Genomic DNA, 16,769 nt, shown 5'->3' on the forward strand with positions numbered 1-16,769 from the left:
GACTGTGTGGTCAGGGCGGCACACCTGGCTGTGTGCGCCCGCCGTTCGCTCGCTCTTAGGCTGTCGTCTGGACCGTGACACCCCCCTCGCCCCGACTGAGCAGGGTTTGGCAGGAACGGTGGCTGTCAACAGGCCACGGGCACCCATAGCGCACGTCGTGGCGCGGCTCGCCTGGCGTGCACGGACCTGGCAAGGCCGGGGGTAGGGTGGGAGGGGGCACCCACGCAGCGCTAGAGGTGTCTCCCGCGAGCCCGATCGCCCCTGCTTGTGCAACGGGAAGGGAAGAAGCCTGGACCCCCCCGCCCCCAGGCTCGCGCGCTGCAGAGGCTCCGGGCTTCACGTGTGCTGCTCGCAAAAGAAAAAAAAACCGGGCGGGGACAGGGAAGCCACGGCCCCAGCCGCGCCTCGCCCCGGGGCTCCCTGCAGGGCCGAGGCTGGGGATGAAGGCCCTCTCCCCGGGACACCCTAGCTCCGGACCAACCGAGCCACCCCGGGGGGCGAAAAATGGCCAAAAGGCCCGCAGCGGCTCCTTTAAGGCGTCTCGTCGCCCTCCCTCCCTGTCCACGTGACCCGGGGCGGCCGCGCGCCGGCTCGGCCCCCCGCGCAAGCGGCGATGGCGGCGGCGGCGGGAGCTGCTGCGGCGGCGGCCGCCGAGGTGCGGAAGGGGAGGGGGAGAGGCGGGTGCATGCCCGCGCGCGCGCCCGGGGGGAAGCGCGCGCCCGTGCAATGCTCCGGGGGTGCAACGGGGCCGGGGGGCCCGAGCCGAACTTGCAGCAAACCAGGGGGCCGACACCGGGGGCGGATGAGGGGAGCAGGGGGTGGGAGGTGGGGGAGTGGGCGCCGAGCCGCGCGTGCCGCCGCCCGCCGCCCCAGCGTGGGCGGTGGGCGCCGCGACCCCGGGAGCCCGCGCGAGGGGCGCGAGGGGCCGTCCGCCGGGCTGGGGCGCAGCGGGCGTTGCAGGGGTTGGTGGCCGGGGTCCCCGCGGCCTGGGGGACAAAGGGGGAGCGGCGCGTGCGGCCGGGAGGAGGGGGCGGGGCCGGGGCGCCGAGGCCCCGCCCCTTCCCCCTCCTCTGCTCCCGGCCCCAGAGATGCGGGGTCTGCCGAGAGGGAGGGGGCCGATGCGGGCCCGGGGGCGGGGGCGTGCGGCCCCCACGGGCGGCCGCGGCCGCGGCAGGGGGGGCGCACACCGAGGGCGAGGTAGGCCCCGGAGCCTGCTCTCGCTGCCCCGGGCCCAGGCGTCATGGGCCCCCCAGCTGCCTGCCGGGCTGACGGGCGCCCCGGTCCCTTGTCTCCCCTCCCAGGGGGAGGCCCCCGCCGAGATGGGGGCGCTGCTGCTGGAGAAGGAGCCCCGAGGAGCAGCCGCCGAGAGGGGTGAGTGATGCAAGGCCCGCCCGGCCGGACCGCCAGCCTCCCTCCCCCGCCCCCAACCCGGGATCCCCCGGAGCCGCGGCCCTGAACTTGTTTTTCCTCTCCGCTTCCTCCCCATCCCGTGCCCCCCGCAGTTCACGGCCCTTTGGGGGACACCCCTCACGCCGAGGAGACCCTTCCCAAGGCCGACCCCGACTCCCTGGAGCCCGCCGGCCCCTCCTCTCCGGCCTCTGTCACTGTCACCGTCGGCGATGAGGGGGCTGACACCCCTGTGGGCGCCACGCCACTCATCGGGGACGAGCCCGAGAGCCTGGAGGGAGATGGGGGCCGAGCCCTGCTGGGTGAGCGGCTGGAGGACAGTGGGGGGAGCGGGAAAAGGACCCTTCCTGCCTGCCTGCTCACCCTGCAACGCCCCTGCCTGTCGCCTCTCTTCTAGGCCATGCCACAAAGTCATTCCCCTCTTCCCCCAGCAAGGGGGGTGCCTGCCCCAGCCGGGCCAAAATGTCAGTGACTGGGGCAGGAAAGTCTCCCCCCTCGGTCCAGAGTTTGGCCATGAGGCTGCTGAGCATGCCCGGGGCCCAGGGAGCTGCAACTGCTGGGCCCGAACCCCCTCCGGCGGCCGCAACAACTACCGGCCAGGAGGGGCAGCCCAAAGTACACCGAGCCCGGAAAACCATGTCCAAGCCCGGCAACGGGCAGGTGAGACTGGAAGTTGGGTGGAGAGATTGGGGGTGGGGTGGGGAATCTCTGGGTGGGCTCATTTTTTGTTTTGTTTTGTTTTTGTTGTTGTTGTGTTTTTTCCCCCTCCCCTTCCGGGATTTAGCTTTGGGCCTCTTGTATTCAGATTTTTTTTCGAACTTACCAATAGGCTACCAAGTGTCAGATGTTGGGCCGGGCTTCGGTCTGCCGACCAGAGTAATTGCTGGCTTCCTGGAGTCTGTGTTCTTGGGGGGAGGGGTGGCTCGTGGAGGAGACTGACAGATGTAGAGTTAATTATGTAGTTATTGTCCTAATTACTCTTGCCAAAATGACTGTGCAGGCTCAGCCTTCGCTCCTCGCTACCTCTGAGCAAGCCCTTGGGGAGCTTTTCCCACCCACCTTTTAAGACCACTCTTAATGTGGCCTCAAGTTTTTTACTGGGAACCCTCCCTTCTGGGAAGGCTTCAGAAATGACAGAATGGGAGTGCCGAGAGCCAGGAATCCGATTATGGCAATGTTTAAAGGCTCTAGGTGTAGTTTATATAGTCTTAGTCTGGGTCCTGCTGTTTTGGAAAGTTATTGTTGTTGGGGGGGTTGTTTGGTTTTTTGTTTTTTGGTTTTTTATTTTGGTTTTTCAAGACAGGGTTTCTCTGTATTGTTTTGGAGGCTGTCCTGGAACTCGCTCTGTAGACCAGGCTGGCCTCGAAAGCAGAGATCCGCCTGCCTCTGCCTCCCAAGTGCTGGGGATTAAAGGCGTGCGCCACCAACGCCCAGGGGTTGTTTATTTTTGTGTGTGTGTAAAAGTATAGCAGGATCTCAGATGTATTGCCCTAGCTGGCCTCGAACTCACAGTGTAGACCAGCCTTTTAACTCAACAGAGATCCATCTTGCTCTGCTTCCCAAGTCCTGGAGTTGCTGGTGTACGCCACCCACCTGGCTCTTATTTATTTCATTTTGTTTTTGTCTTTGAGATGGTTCCACGTAGCACAAAGGCTGACTGAACTTGCTTCGACAAGGATTTAGTCCTGCACCACCCCACCCAGCCTCTTCATTTTAATCTTTCCTAATTTTTTTTAAACTGGGTTATTTTATGTGTGTGGGTGTTTTACCTGCCTGTGGGTGTGTGCACCACCCTGTGCGCCTGGTGCCCTCCAAGGCTAGAAGAGGGCAGCGGATTCCCTGGAGCTGGAGTTTGAAGCCGCTGTGAGCTACATTTGGTTGCTAGGAACTGAACTTAGGTCTTCCAGTGCTTCTAACCTGGGGGCCACCTCACCAGCCCCTGTGTCGTCTGTTTCTGGGAAAGCGATTACCTCATCAGAGTGAAATTGCTCCCTGGTACAGAAGTCCATGTTTGCTCCGGCCCCTCATATAAAATTACGAGAGTAGTCATAGAGGTGGAGGCCGGGTGCATCTCTGTGAGTTGTGGGCCAGCTAAGCAGTCAATATTTGCATATGACTTAACAGTCTTCCTTGTAGTTTAGGTTCGCTATAGATGATTAGTTAATGTAAGTACTGCAGTAGTGGTTCTTAAGACTGTTTGCTATGGGCACAACTTTTTAAAAGTTTTTGTTTATTATGAGTGTGTATTGTTAGGGTGGAAACTTCACCCCAGCCTCCTGGCATCCATATATACCCAAAGAGTCTGGAATGTTCTGGTGGAGGTTCTACCTAAGCCCCCGCCTCCCCTATCACCCTCCAAACCCTACTGCATCTCAGAAAGCCAGCCAAATGATGACCCCTCTCCCCAGAGGATATTTAAACTGCCCCCCAGGAAACAGACTCCCATGGTTCCTCCAGTCTCCCCTTCCCGTCTGTCTCCTCTCTGGGGGTCTGGAGGGTCACCCAGGAGCGCTGTGTCCATTAAACGTGGGCTTTTTCTAATTCGGTTTGATGTTGGTCTGATTTGGATTGCTGCATCTGTGGAGAGGCTTATGGGGTGCATAAACGTGTCGTGTGTGTGCCGTGGGGGGGGGCTGGCAGTGGAGGACAGGGGACGTCTGTGTGGAGTACAGCAAGCATCCCCGCCCACTGAGCCATCCCATCTCGGTGGCCCACGGTGTTCTTTGGTTTTACGAGACTGGGTTACTCTGTATTGTTTTGGAGGCTGTCGGTCCAGCCTGGTCTCGAACTCACAGAGATCCGCCTGCCTCTGCCTCCCGAGTGCTGGGATTAAAGGCAGCGTGTGCCACTAGTTTTTAAGTGTTGTTGCTCTGCCGCCGGAGAGTAAATAGCAAGTGGCAGAGGGCACGTAAGCTGTTCCCGCAGGGGACTCTGGTTCGAACCCCAGCATCAGCTGTCAGCCCACAGCCACCTGTAACCTCAGTTTCAGGGGACTCAATGCCACCCTCTGGCTTTTAAAGCCCCCTGCACACGTGGAGCACATAAACTCGACAAAGATGTGTAAATAAATAGTAAATGTTTGTTTTGGCTCCTCATCCCCGGAGACCTGTGGGCTTCTGTTCACATTTTCTTCCTATATTCGCTTAATGATGATGATGATGATGATTATTATTATTATGTTAGCCGGCAGTGGCGATGCATTTGGGAGGTAGAATCAGGTGGATCTCCTGAGTTTGGGGACAGCGTGAGCAGCCCAGTGAGGTCCAGGCCAGCCAGGACTGACCACCCTGTGTGACCCCTGTGTCAATCAACAACAACAATAGGAAACTTTGGGGGTCAGTTCTCCCTGTCACCATCCGGGTCTTGAAGGTTGAATTGGGTTCATGGGGCTCGGCTGCAGACACCGATAACTGCTGGTTAGTCTCGTGGGCTGCAGGCAGCGTTGTTGAGGTAGACCAGCCGCACCGCTCCTGGGCCCTAGGCTGATGGCGGCAGAACGGTGCTTTTACTTTGGTAACATGCTTATTTCCTTAGCCTAATTTCCTCCACCTCGATTATATCCTTATTTCCTTTGTTGTTGTTGTTTTGTTTGTTTAGAGACAGGGTCTTACTTTGAGGTCCTGTCTGGCCTGGAACTCGTTAGGTAGGCCGTGCCTGTGTGCGCTGCAGCCCCCAGCCCCCAGGTTTTCCTCTTTCAGGGTGAGCGATGCTCTGACTGAAAGTTGTTCCTTTGTGCTCCAGCCTCCGGTCCCTGAGAAGCGGCCCCCCGAAGTACAGCATTTCCGCATGAGCGACGACGTGCACCCGCTGGGGAAGGTGACCTCAGGTTAGCCTTCCCCTATGCCCTCTCCACGCACACTCCCTGTGGCGTGGCGTATCCTGTCCCAGGGGTTAAGAGCTCTGTCCCCGGATTTTTCTCTTTGCAGATGCAGCCAAAAGGAGGAAGCTGAACTCTGGCAGCCTGGTGAGCTGGGGAGGAAGACCCCGGGGTAGGGATGGGGTGGGGGGAGCCCCAGCCTCAGACTTTCCAATCTGTTTCTAGACGGAGGACTTTGGCTCTGCCCGGGGCTCCGGAGATATGGCCCTGGAGAAAGGAGAGCCCAGGCCCCTGGAGGAGTGGGAGACGGTGGTGGGTGACGACTTCAGCCTCTACTATGACTCTTACTCGGTGGACGAGCGCGTGGACTCCGACAGCAAGGTCTGCTGGCGTGGCTGGCGCCCCGGCTTCCCTGTCCCATCTCACTCACGCTCACAAATCCACAGCCCTGAGTGGTCTCCCCCAGCCCATCTCTGCTCCTGTCTGTCCAGCGTGGCCTGCCCGCTGTGGTGACACACACACAGAGACACACACAGACACAGACACACACACACGGCGTGTTGGGATGACAAGAGGGCAGCTTGTAGGGTGTAGGTCTCTGCTTCCATACAGGCCCTGAGGATTTTTACCTCTTAGGATATGTGGGCTTGAGTCTCTAGAATATTACCCTGGTATTTGAGGTTGAAGCGAGTGCAGAACCCAGATCTGCATCACCAGGCCAGCTCTGGCGTGTGGGAGCGCCTGGCTTCTCTCTGTGAAGTCTGGGGGGTCAAACTTGGATCCCAACCCTGGAGCACCAGGCACCTTACCCACTGAGCTGTCTCCCCATTCCTCTTCGATTTTTTTTTCCTTTTTCTTTCTTTCTTTTTCTTTTTTCTTTTTGTCTTGTTTTTGTTTTTGACACTGCTTCTCTGTGTGGTCCTGGAACTCTCTCTGTAGACCAGGCTGGCCTTGAACTCACAGAGATCCGCCTGCCTCTGCCTCCCGAGTGCTGGGATTAAAGGCGTGCACCACCAACACCTGGCTTTGTGTTTGCTTTTTATCTATTTACCACTTTGCTGTGGAAACTACTTTCCACTGAGCACAAAAGGGAAGGGTGAGCCGCGCCTGCTGCCCACCCACACACTATAAAGCCAGTCTCAGCATCGTGTGTGTGTGTGTGTGTAGAAGAGACCCCCCCCCCATAGCTATAAACAAACATGTGTTTTATTTTTTGCCAAATTTGGGATTGAATCCGGGGCCTCCCAAGGTGAGCAAGCACTTAGCTATTTTGCTAAGTCATCTGAGACCAGGTCCTTTCCTGGGTTGCCCGGGACTGGCCTTTAATTCACTCCTGCCTCAGCCCCTCCCGGGTAGCTGGGATTATGGACGGTACCACCCGTTTTGTTTTGAGACAGGGTCCCAGTATGTAGCCCTAGCCCTGGCTGGCCTCGAACTGACAGATCCTTCTGCCTTTCTCTGCCTTCGCCTCCTGAGTGATGGGATTACATCAGGTGGAACCGTGCCTGGCACTGTTCTGTTGGGGTTCTTTCTGCCATTGTTACTTTAGCTGCTTTTTTTCTTATATATAAACAAGGTCTCCCCATGTAGCCTTTCCTGGCTTGGGGCTTTCTTGGTTTCCTTGTTGTTGTTGAGACAGGGTTTCTCTGTAGCCCTGACTGTCCTGGACCTTGATTCATGGACCAGGCTATCCTCTCTGTCTCAGAGATCCGCCTGCCTTTGCATCCCAAGTGCTGGGATTATAGGTGTGCTTTGTTGGGGATGGGACAGAGTTTAACTGTGTAGCCTAGGCTGGCCTTGAACTGCCTGCCACTCACCTGCCTCTGGCCCCACCCAGTGCTGAGATGACAAGACATCGACACCCATAAAACCGTTTTTTTTTTTCCCTCACTAGTTACCTGTTGAAAACAAGTCAGTCTTACAGGATTTCTCATGGTTGGCTGGGGGGGGGCGAATCCCTCCAGCCTTGTTTGTTTTTGAATGATTACGCTGTTCATATCTAGAAGCTGATTCCTCAAGTTCCTTTTATTTTATTTTGGGGGGGGGTTTCCAGACAGGGTTTCACTCTTTAGCTCTGGCTGTCCTGGAACTCACAGAGAACCGATTGTCTCTGCCTCCCAAGTGTTGGGATTAAAGGTGTGCGCCACCAGCGCCCACCCGTCCTTTTGACTCCTTGGCTTTTTATGTAGTGGTTTTGTCCACATGGGTAGTCCTGCCTGTTTGTGTGTCTCAGCCCTTTTGACTGCCGTGTAGTGTTCTATGCCTGTCTTGATCCAGCGCAGTCCCTACCTCCTGCCCACGGGGGCGACCACCACCTCTGGCGAGCTTCCCCGGCAGCGGGGTGATGGTCACACGGGGCCTTGGGATTCACTGTGTCTTGCTCTGGAAGGAGACAACTGCAGTTTGCTGTTTCCCCAGCCTGATTTCCCTCTCTTTCAGTCTGAAGTTGAAGCCCTAGCTGAACAATTGAGTGAAGAGGAGGAGGAAGAGGAGGAGGAGGAGGAAGAGGAGGAGGAAGAGGAAGAAGAGGAGGAGGACGAGGAGGAGGACGAGGAGTCAGGCAATCAGTCAGACAGGGTAAGAGCAGGGCCTGGCCTCCCTGGGGGGCGTGGAGGGCTGCTGGGAGCTGGAGCAGAGCTCCTGAGGCTCCCTCTTCCACAGAGTGGTTCTAGTGGCCGGCGCAAGGCCAAGAAGAAATGGCGAAAAGACAGCCCGTGGGTGAAGCCGTCGAGGAAAAGGCGGAAGCGAGAGCCTCCCAGGGCCAAGGAGCCAAGAGGTGAGCGGGCTCTTCTGCTCTTGGGTCCCCTCCTCCGGCCCCAGAGAGTAGCTCGCGCATGTCCGCCGCCGCGTGTGCGCACGCGCCCAGGCCCCACGAGCCCCCTGCTCTCACTCTCTCTGTCTCTGTGTCAGGAGTGAATGGTGTGGGCTCCTCGGGGCCGAGTGAGTACATGGAGGTCCCTCTGGGGTCCCTGGAGCTGCCCAGCGAGGGGACCCTCTCCCCCAACCACGCTGGTAATTAATTGCCAACTGCCGGGGCAGGGGACCACTAGAGGGTGCCCGCGGGGGCGGAGGGAAACCCTGCCAGAGCCGGGGTGTCCACCCCAGGCTTTGGGGTTGTCGAATGTGAAGGGGGCGGCTGGGTGGCGGGGGGGAGAGGGACCCTTCCAGTGGGTGAGGGGCAAGGCCTCCATCACCCCCGTTTCCTCCTGTCCAAGGGGTGTCCAATGACACATCTTCACTGGAGACCGAGCGCGGCTTCGAGGAGCTGCCCCTCTGCAGCTGCCGCATGGAGGCGCCCAAGATAGACCGCATCAGTGAGAGAGCCGGCCACAAGTGCATGGCCACCGAGAGCGTGGATGGAGAGGTGGGTCTGCGTGGATGGAGGGGTGTGTCTGCGTGGCTGGGGGGGTGGGTGGGGTGGGGGAGGCATGGGGAAAGCGTGGATGGAGAGGTGTGTCTGCGTTGCTGGCTGGGGGCCGGGGGGGCATGGGGGTGCGGCGGGGGAGGCATGGGGAAAGCGTGGATGGAGAGGTGTGTGCGTTGCTGGCTGGGGGGGGCATGGGGGGCGCGGCGGGGGAGGCATGGGGGAAGCGTGGATGGAGAGGTGTGTCTGCGTGGATGGAGAGGTGTGTCTGCGTTGCTGGCTGGGGGCCGGGGGGAGCATGGGGGGCGCTGCGGGGGAGGCATGGGGAAAGCGTGGATGGAGAGGTGTGTGCGTTGCTGGCTGGGGAGGTGGGGGGGGCATGGGGGCGCTAACCTGGACCGGGCCTCGGCCTCACCGCCATGCCCTCACCAGCTGTCGGGTTGCAACGCCGCCATCCTCAAACGGGAGACCATGCGTCCTTCCAGCCGAGTGGCCCTGATGGTGCTCTGTGAGGCCCATCGTGCCCGCATGGTCAAGCACCATTGCTGTCCAGGCTGCGGCTACTTCTGCACGGCGGTGAGTGGGTGACAGCGTGGGCGGGCGGGCGGCCCGATGGCGGGGAGAGCCGAGACTCACTGCCGCCTCTCCCTGCCCCAGGGGACCTTCCTGGAGTGCCACCCCGACTTCCGTGTAGCCCACCGCTTCCATAAGGCCTGCGTGTCCCAGCTCAATGGGATGGTCTTCTGTCCCCACTGTGGAGAGGATGCTTCGGAGGCCCAGGAGGTGACCATTCCCCGGGGTGATGGGGGAACCCCTCCCGCTGGCACTGCGGCTCCTGCCCCGCTACCCCTGGCACAGGACGCCCCGGGGGCGGGCAGATACCTCCCAGCCCAGGTATTGGCCTCTCCCTCCCCCGCGCCCTCCCCCGCCCCTCTGGCCCGTTTCCGGTTCACCTCCCCTGCCCCCAGACCTCAGAACCTTCTCCCACAGCGCCCGAATGCGAGGGCACGGGGAGCCCCGGCGCCCACCCTGTGACCCACTGGCGGACACCATCGACAGCTCAGGGCCTTCGTTAACCCTGCCCAACGGAAGCTGCCTCTCGGCGGTGGGTTTGCCCCCAGGGCCGGGCCGGGAAGCCCTGGAGAAGGCTTTGGTCATCCAGGAGTCAGAGAGGTGAGTCGCTGCTGTTTTCGGGGTGAGTCGGGGCTGGCCCAGAGAGGCGGGTGTTGCCCTCTGGGGCTCAAGTCTGAACAGCTCTCCCCGCTCCCCCCCGTCGCCCCCTGGCAGGCGGAAGAAGCTTCGTTTTCACCCCCGCCAGCTCTACGTGTCTGTGAAGCAGGGAGAGCTGCAGAAGGTGATCCTCATGCTGCGTGAGTGTCAGATCGGACCACGGGGGACTGAGGGTGACCCTTGGTGGTGGCGGTACCCTGCCTGCGGGTGCTGCCCCCCCCCCCCCAGTTCAGTGGTCATGTTGCAAGGCTCCCCGTGAGGTTGCCCAGCAGGGCATCCTGGGAAGCCTCCCCGGAGGTAGTGCCGCCCCCCCCCCCCGCCCCCTCCCTTAGCCTGGTCTCTTCTCTCCCTTGCAGTAGACAACCTGGACCCCAATGTCCAGAACGACCAGCAGAGCAAGCGCACGCCACTACACGCCGCCGCGCAGAAGGGGTTCGTGGAGATCTGCCACGTGCTGCTGCAGGTCAGTCGCCGTGACAGCACACGCTCGCACACACATGCACGGGCCCACATGCACAAGCACGCACAGACCTCACCGTCCAGTCCCCCCCACCCCCTCCCCAGTACCCTCCCCCTGGTGCCAGCCCCCGTGCCCCTCCTCACAGGCAGATGCACGGGCACACATGCACACGCACACATGCACACGCACGCACACACATGCACACACGCGCAGGCCTCACCGTCCAGCCCCCCCGACCCCCTCCCCAGCACCCTCCCCCTGGTGCCAGCCCCCATGCCCCTCCTCACAGGCGGGAGCCAACATCAACGCGGTGGATAAGCAGCAGCGCACACCGCTCATGGAGGCCGTGGTGCACAACCGCCTGGAGGTGGCGCGCTACATGGTGCAGCTTGGTGGCTGCGTCTACAGCAAGGTGAAGGAGCTGGAGGGCGGCGGGGAGGCGGGGAGGCGGGGAGGGGTGCCAGCCAGGGCCCTCACTGGCTCATGTCTCCCTCAGGAAGAGGATGGCTCCACCTGTCTCCATCACGCAGCCAAAATGGGGAACTTGGAGATGGTCAGCCTGCTGCTGAGCACGGGGCAGGTGGACGTGAATGCGCAGGTCAGCGGCCTGGCCGCCTCCCACGCGCGGGACCCTTGTCCGTACCTGGGGTGTCTGTCTGTCCTGCTTCCCCCCTCCTCGCCTGATCGCTGACGCTTTCCCCCACTGCCTTCCCGTGTTCGCGTTGGCTCCCCTCTCCTGTCCTTGCTCCATGGAACTCTGACCCCCCCTTTTGTCTGCGAAAGTGTCCGGCGAGGTCCCCTGTAAATGCGTGGGGGGTGCGCGTCTGTGTAACACCCTGAGGAAACCCTCCTGACGTCCTGTTCTCTGCCGGCATCCCTGGCCCTCATTCCTCTCTTCCTCCCCTCCCTCAGGACAGCGGGGGCTGGACGCCCATCATCTGGGCAGCCGAGCACAAACACATAGATGTGATCCGGATGCTGCTGACCCGGGGCGCCGACGTCACCCTGACTGACAACGTGAGGGACACTCTTCGGGGCACGGGGCGGGCTGGTGGCGAGTTGCGGCGGGACCGCTGTGCAGAGTGGAGTCTGAACTGGAGGAGTCTGTCACCTTCAACCCCATCCCCGCCCCGTGACCTCCGCAGGAGGAGAACATCTGCCTACACTGGGCCTCCTTTACGGGCAGTGCCGCCATCGCCGAGGTCCTCCTGAACGCCCGCTGCGACCTCCATGCTGTCAACTACCACGGGGACACACCCCTGCACATCGCTGCCCGGGAGAGCTACCACGACTGCGTTCTGTAAGCCTCGGGTTGCCCCCGGCCCCCGAGCCCGCTTGCCCGGTCTCTTGACCCAGGCAGGCACGAGCTTTGGATCCCCCCTCAGGTTGTTCCTGTCTCGTGGAGCCAACCCTGAGCTCCGGAACAAGGAAGGGGACACGGCGTGGGATCTGACCCCGGAGCGTTCCGATGTGTGGTTCGCGCTGCAGCTCAATCGCAAGCTCAGGCTCGGGGTAGGGAACCGGGCTGTCCGCACCGAGAAGATCATCTGCCGGTAAGTGCAGCCCTGGCACCCGTGACCACCGCTGACACCTCGCGCCCGGCGGTCCCCGAACCCTTCAGAGGCGCAGGGTGTCCCAAGAACTGCCGGGGCAGACGGGGAAATAATAGGCTCTGCCAATGAGGGGAAGGGGGCCTGCTGGGGCACGCCTTTAATCCCAGCACTCGGGAGGCAGAGGCAGGCGGATCTCTATGAGTTCGAGGCCAGCCTGGTCTACAAGAGCTAGCTATGCAGAGAAACCCTGTGGGGGCGAGGGTTCCATATGAACATGTATGTAAGCTTGTAAGACAGATGTGTTCTGGGTAAACTGAGTGTGACGCTGCACAACTGTAAACACAGCATCTCAATTCCATGTTTGAGGCCAGCGTGGGCCTAGTAGCAGGACTCAGTCTTCAACTACAATGGGGAGTCTGGCATGGGGGCAGGAGGAGGTCAAGTCTGAGGACATGAGCCCAGTCTGGGCTGCATGGTGCTGCGCCTCCCAGAGGAGGAGGAGAGGAGCTGGGAGCAGAGCTCAGTGGTGGGACACTTGCTTGTCACACATGCACAGCGCTGCTGGGCTCAGTCCCTAGTCAAGACAGGGTTTCTCTCTGTGGCTTTGGGGTCTGTCCTGGAACTCGCTCTGTAGACCAGGCTGGCCTCGAAGTCACGAGAAATCCACCTGCCTCTGCCTCCAGAGTGCTGGGATCAAAGGCGTGCGCCACCACCGCCCAGCAAGTTATTTCTTATTTTAGGACCAGTGTTTCCCATTGTGTCTATCATTTTGTTTCTTAAGTCAGTCTTACTATGTAGCCCCGGCTGGCCTTGAACTCATAGAGCTCTGCCTGCCTTTGCCTTCTTCAGAGTACTGGGATCAAAGGCATGCGCCACACCATCCGATGCACTTCCTCCTCATGTCTGAGGGAGTACTGTCCCTCAAAAGTACTCTGGCCCAGCCGGGCATGGTGGCGAGCGCCTTTAATCCCAGCACTTGGGAGGGGGAGGCAGAGGCAGGAGGATCTCTGTGAGTTCGAGGCCAGCCTGGTCTACAGAGTGAGTTCCAGGACAGCCTCCAAAGCCACAGAGAAACCCTGTCTCAAAAAACAAACAAACAAACAAAAAAAGATTCTGGCCCTGCCTTAGCCTTGTCTGCTTTCTTGCAGGGATGTAGCTAGAGGCTACGAGAATGTGCCCATCCCGTGCGTCAACGGTGTGGATGGGGAGCCGTGCCCCGAGGATTACAAATACATCTCCGAGAACTGTGAGACTTCCACAATGAACATTGACCGGAACATCACTCACCTGCAGGTGAGTCATGGTGCCTGCAGAGACTTAACGACGCGAGCAGAATTGTGCTGTGTCCATCGAGGGAGCAGGAACTGAGAGGAGCCCGATGTGGGGCTGCCTCCACATGGCGGGGAGGGGGGCGTGGAGATCCCCCCTCTCGACCCTGAGAGAGCAGGGTGAGTCCCCTCACGCTGCCTCTGTCCCCTCAGCACTGCACGTGTGTGGACGACTGCTCCAGCTCTAACTGTCTGTGCGGCCAACTTAGCATCCGCTGCTGGTATGACAAGGTGCGTGTCCCTCGCCTGGCCAAGAGCGGCCGCTCCCACAGGGGAGCCAGGACCCTGCTCTCCCTGTTGGGGAAGAGACGCAGGGTGTGGCAGGAAGTTCTGGGACCCTGCCAGGAACCCAGCCGGGCCTCTGCTCAGGTGTATGCAAATTACGCCTGATGCCCGCCCACCCGCACACTTCCTGGTCTCTGACCTTGGCCGGCAGACTCCGCACCCCTCCTCTTCTTCCCCCCCCAGCTCTGGGCTGGGGGTCAGAGAGGAGTTTTTTGTGGGGTCCTCTTGGGTCTCGGGCAGCTGAAACGAAACAGCGGGCCCCACAGAGAAACCACTGTCCCCCTCCCTCCGTACCCCAGGACGGGCGGCTGCTTCAGGAGTTTAACAAGATCGAACCCCCCCTGATCTTTGAGTGTAACCAGGCATGCTCCTGCTGGAGAAGCTGCAAGAACCGCGTGGTACAGAGCGGCATCAAGTGAGGCGCCCGCCCCGGCACCCTGCCTCACCTCCGCCTCCCATCCCCCGGGGCCCCTCCGGGCGGCCCACGCTCAGCACGACCCCCTCTCCACCTCTAGGGTGCGGCTGCAGCTCTACCGTACGGCCAAAATGGGCTGGGGGGTCCGTGCCCTGCAGACCATTCCTCAGGGCACGTTCATCTGCGAGTAAGTTCACTCTGGGGACCCCCAGATCCCCCCTACACACACCTGACTCCTACCAAACAGAGCACAAAGCCTGCGTCCACTCTACCCCAGAACTCCTTGTCACCCACCGAGTGTATCTCCAGATGTCACACACCTCGCCTACTTACACACTCTGCTAGCTGCGGTGAACGCCAGCGGCAGACAGACCTGGGTTTGGGCTGTGCTGCGTTTGTGCCTTTGGCCACATTGCTTAACCTCCGTCGGCCTCGGCTGCCTCCCTGCATAGTGGAGAATAGCTACTTGGCTGCCCACGTCCGCCCTGCTGGCCCTGAGGCTCGCCAAGGTCTGCCTCCTGTGGCCCTGACGGCAGAGAAGCCTCCCCAGCCCCCAGGACCACCCAGTTTCTTTTCCTTCCCATCTTCTCAACTTCTCACCGCCCTGCCCTCCGCGGTCACCTGCCCTCCCACCCACCTGTGGGATAGTCCCTGGTGCCACAGGCGCCTCCCTGGGTCTGTGGCATCTTTCCACCCAGCCAGCCACCCTGGATACAGATCCCCAGACTGCAGCCGGCTCCTGGTTCACACCCTCCCTCATGGCTGCCCACCATGCCTCTGCTGGGCTTAGAGCCCCCCCTGCCGTTCCCGCTGTGCAGTGGGACCCCTAGTGGCTGGACTATGTCCTGCATCTCCCTTCTACCCTGGCCCTAGGCTCTGAGAAACCCGCAGCCCCAGCAGCAGCGATCCCCGGGGCTTGCTGTGATTGCGGCCGAGGGATGGGGCCTTGAGCCCTGCCCGCGATCGGGACCCGCGGTTTCTGCCCGACAGGTACGTTGGGGAACTGATCTCGGACGCCGAGGCTGACGTGAGAGAAGATGACTCTTACCTCTTCGATTTGGACAACAAGGTGGGGCAGGCAGCGACTGTGTCCTCCGCTCCCACGTTGCCGAGGGGAAGCCCTGGGCGGAGGGACCGGGTGTCACTGCAGGAGAGCTAGCCAGGCAGGTGCATAGAGGTGGGTATTAAGAGCACCGTCCCTCCCCAGGATGGAGAGGTTTACTGCATTGATGCCCGTTACTATGGCAACATCAGCCGCTTCATCAACCACCTGTGTGACCCCAACATCATCCCCGTCCGGGTCTTCATGCTGCACCAAGACCTGCGGTTTCCACGCATCGCCTTCTTCAGCTCCAGGGACATCCGCACGGGGGAGGAGCTGGGGTGAGGTGCCCCCAGAGATCCTGGGGCCTGAGGGTTGAGGGCCCCTGGTAGCCCCAGAGACCAGAGGAAACTGACCAGCCTTCAATGTCCCTTGAAGGGCTTGTTAAAACAGTGCAAGGCAGGTGGGGTGTCCACACCCATAATCACAGCACTCAGACGGCTGAGACAGGAGGATCACAGAGTCTGAGCTGTGGGGTGAGATCCTGACTCAAAGAAAAGAATAAGGCCCATCCTGTCTTGGTGTGGCATGCCTATGGCATCCACCCTGAGGTTGAGACCAGCCTAAGTAATTCAGTAAGACCCTGGTTTTAGAAGGGCCGGATAATGGTTTTAATTCCGCTTCCTAGGAAGCAGGGACACGGGGAATCTCTATGAGTTCTGTTCAAGCCTGGTCTATGTAGAGAGTTCCTGGACAGCCAGGCCTATATAGAGAAGCTCTGTCTGAAAAACACACCCAGAAAGCCGGGCGTTGGTGGCGCACGCCTTTAATCCCAGCACTCGGGAGGCAGAGGCAGGCGGATCTCTGTGAGTTCGAGGCCAGCCTGGTCTACAGAGGGAGTTCCAGGACAGACCCCAAAACAATACAGAGAAACCCTGTCTGGGGGGGGGGGGGGAGGGAGAAAGAGAGAGAGAGAGACAGACAGACACACCTAGAAGGGGGGGGGGAGGGGGCGGGTTTGCAGGGTTTAGTACATGCAAGTGTGTGTGAGCCCCTGGGCTCCGTCCGCCTCCCACATCGTGGCCCCGGGATACTCTGGTTGAGTGCCGGGAGGCCGGAAGCCTGCACCGTAACAGGTCTGGGGTAGCATGACTCAGCAGACCCTACCACAAGAACTCGGAGTCCAGTCTGGAGGAGTGTTTGGGTAGAAGGGGATAGATCGTCCTAGAGAGAGGGCTCCCAGCGTTGCCCGTGTGCCCAAGAGTCCTGTATCCCTGTGCCAGGTTTGACTACGGCGACCGGTTCTGGGACATCAAGAGCAAGTACTTCACGTGCCAGTGCGGCTCCGAGAAGTGCAAGCACTCGGCCGAAGCCATCGCTCTGGAGCAGAGCCGCCTGGCCCGCCTGGACCCCCACCCCGAGCTGCTGCCCGAGCTCAGCGCCTTGCCCCCCATGAACGCCTGAGGACTCTCAACATCCAGGCCGGGGGCACCGCCCTTCAGACATTCCTCCATCAGAGACCCCCCCCCCAGTCAGTCAGGCCCGGAGGGTGAACAGCCCCTCTCCCAGAGCTGGTTTCTCACTGGGAGCGTGACTTCGGGGCTGGCCACCCTCCACTGGGCCAAGGCCTCAGTTTGCTGAGTTGAAATTGGGCCACTGCCAACTGATTTTTTTTCTGTGTTCTCAATAAATGTTGGGTTTGGTAATAAACTGTCTGGTGCATGTTTTAGGGTGGCGAGGATTGTGGGGCTGAGGGGATAGTAAGCACCCGGTGGGAGAGGAGGGCTGTGGGGGACCGCGGCCAGGCGGCGGGGGGGGGTGAATAAAGGCAGGTCAAACCCTGACGCTTTGGTGTGTTGCAGTAGAGG

General features: G+C 60.6%; 1 protein-coding gene across 1 annotated transcript; it reads left to right on the top strand.

The window, feature by feature from the left end:
* Positions 1 to 598: 598 nt before the first annotated feature.
* Positions 599 to 16,611, top strand: Ehmt2 (euchromatic histone lysine methyltransferase 2). The gene is given in 29 exon segments (XM_040732030.1): positions 599 to 655; positions 1,302 to 1,371; positions 1,503 to 1,709; positions 1,805 to 2,067; positions 5,149 to 5,233; positions 5,334 to 5,371; positions 5,450 to 5,605; positions 7,664 to 7,801; positions 7,886 to 8,000; positions 8,135 to 8,236; positions 8,440 to 8,588; positions 9,021 to 9,164; positions 9,246 to 9,455; positions 9,457 to 9,482; positions 9,579 to 9,761; positions 9,876 to 9,958; positions 10,175 to 10,281; positions 10,568 to 10,690; positions 10,775 to 10,876; positions 11,191 to 11,295; positions 11,424 to 11,578; positions 11,664 to 11,831; positions 12,980 to 13,124; positions 13,313 to 13,390; positions 13,744 to 13,859; positions 13,960 to 14,046; positions 14,850 to 14,928; positions 15,067 to 15,242; positions 16,185 to 16,611. Coding segments are annotated over 29 exon segments (3,633 nt in total). The 5' UTR covers positions 599 to 613; the 3' UTR covers positions 16,366 to 16,611.
* Positions 16,612 to 16,769: the final 158 nt, after the last annotated feature.

Source organism: Mesocricetus auratus, unplaced genomic scaffold (assembly GCF_017639785.1).
Source record: "Mesocricetus auratus isolate SY011 unplaced genomic scaffold, BCM_Maur_2.0 Super-Scaffold_100027, whole genome shotgun sequence".
NCBI classification, from domain to species: Eukaryota; Metazoa; Chordata; class Mammalia; order Rodentia; family Cricetidae; genus Mesocricetus; species Mesocricetus auratus.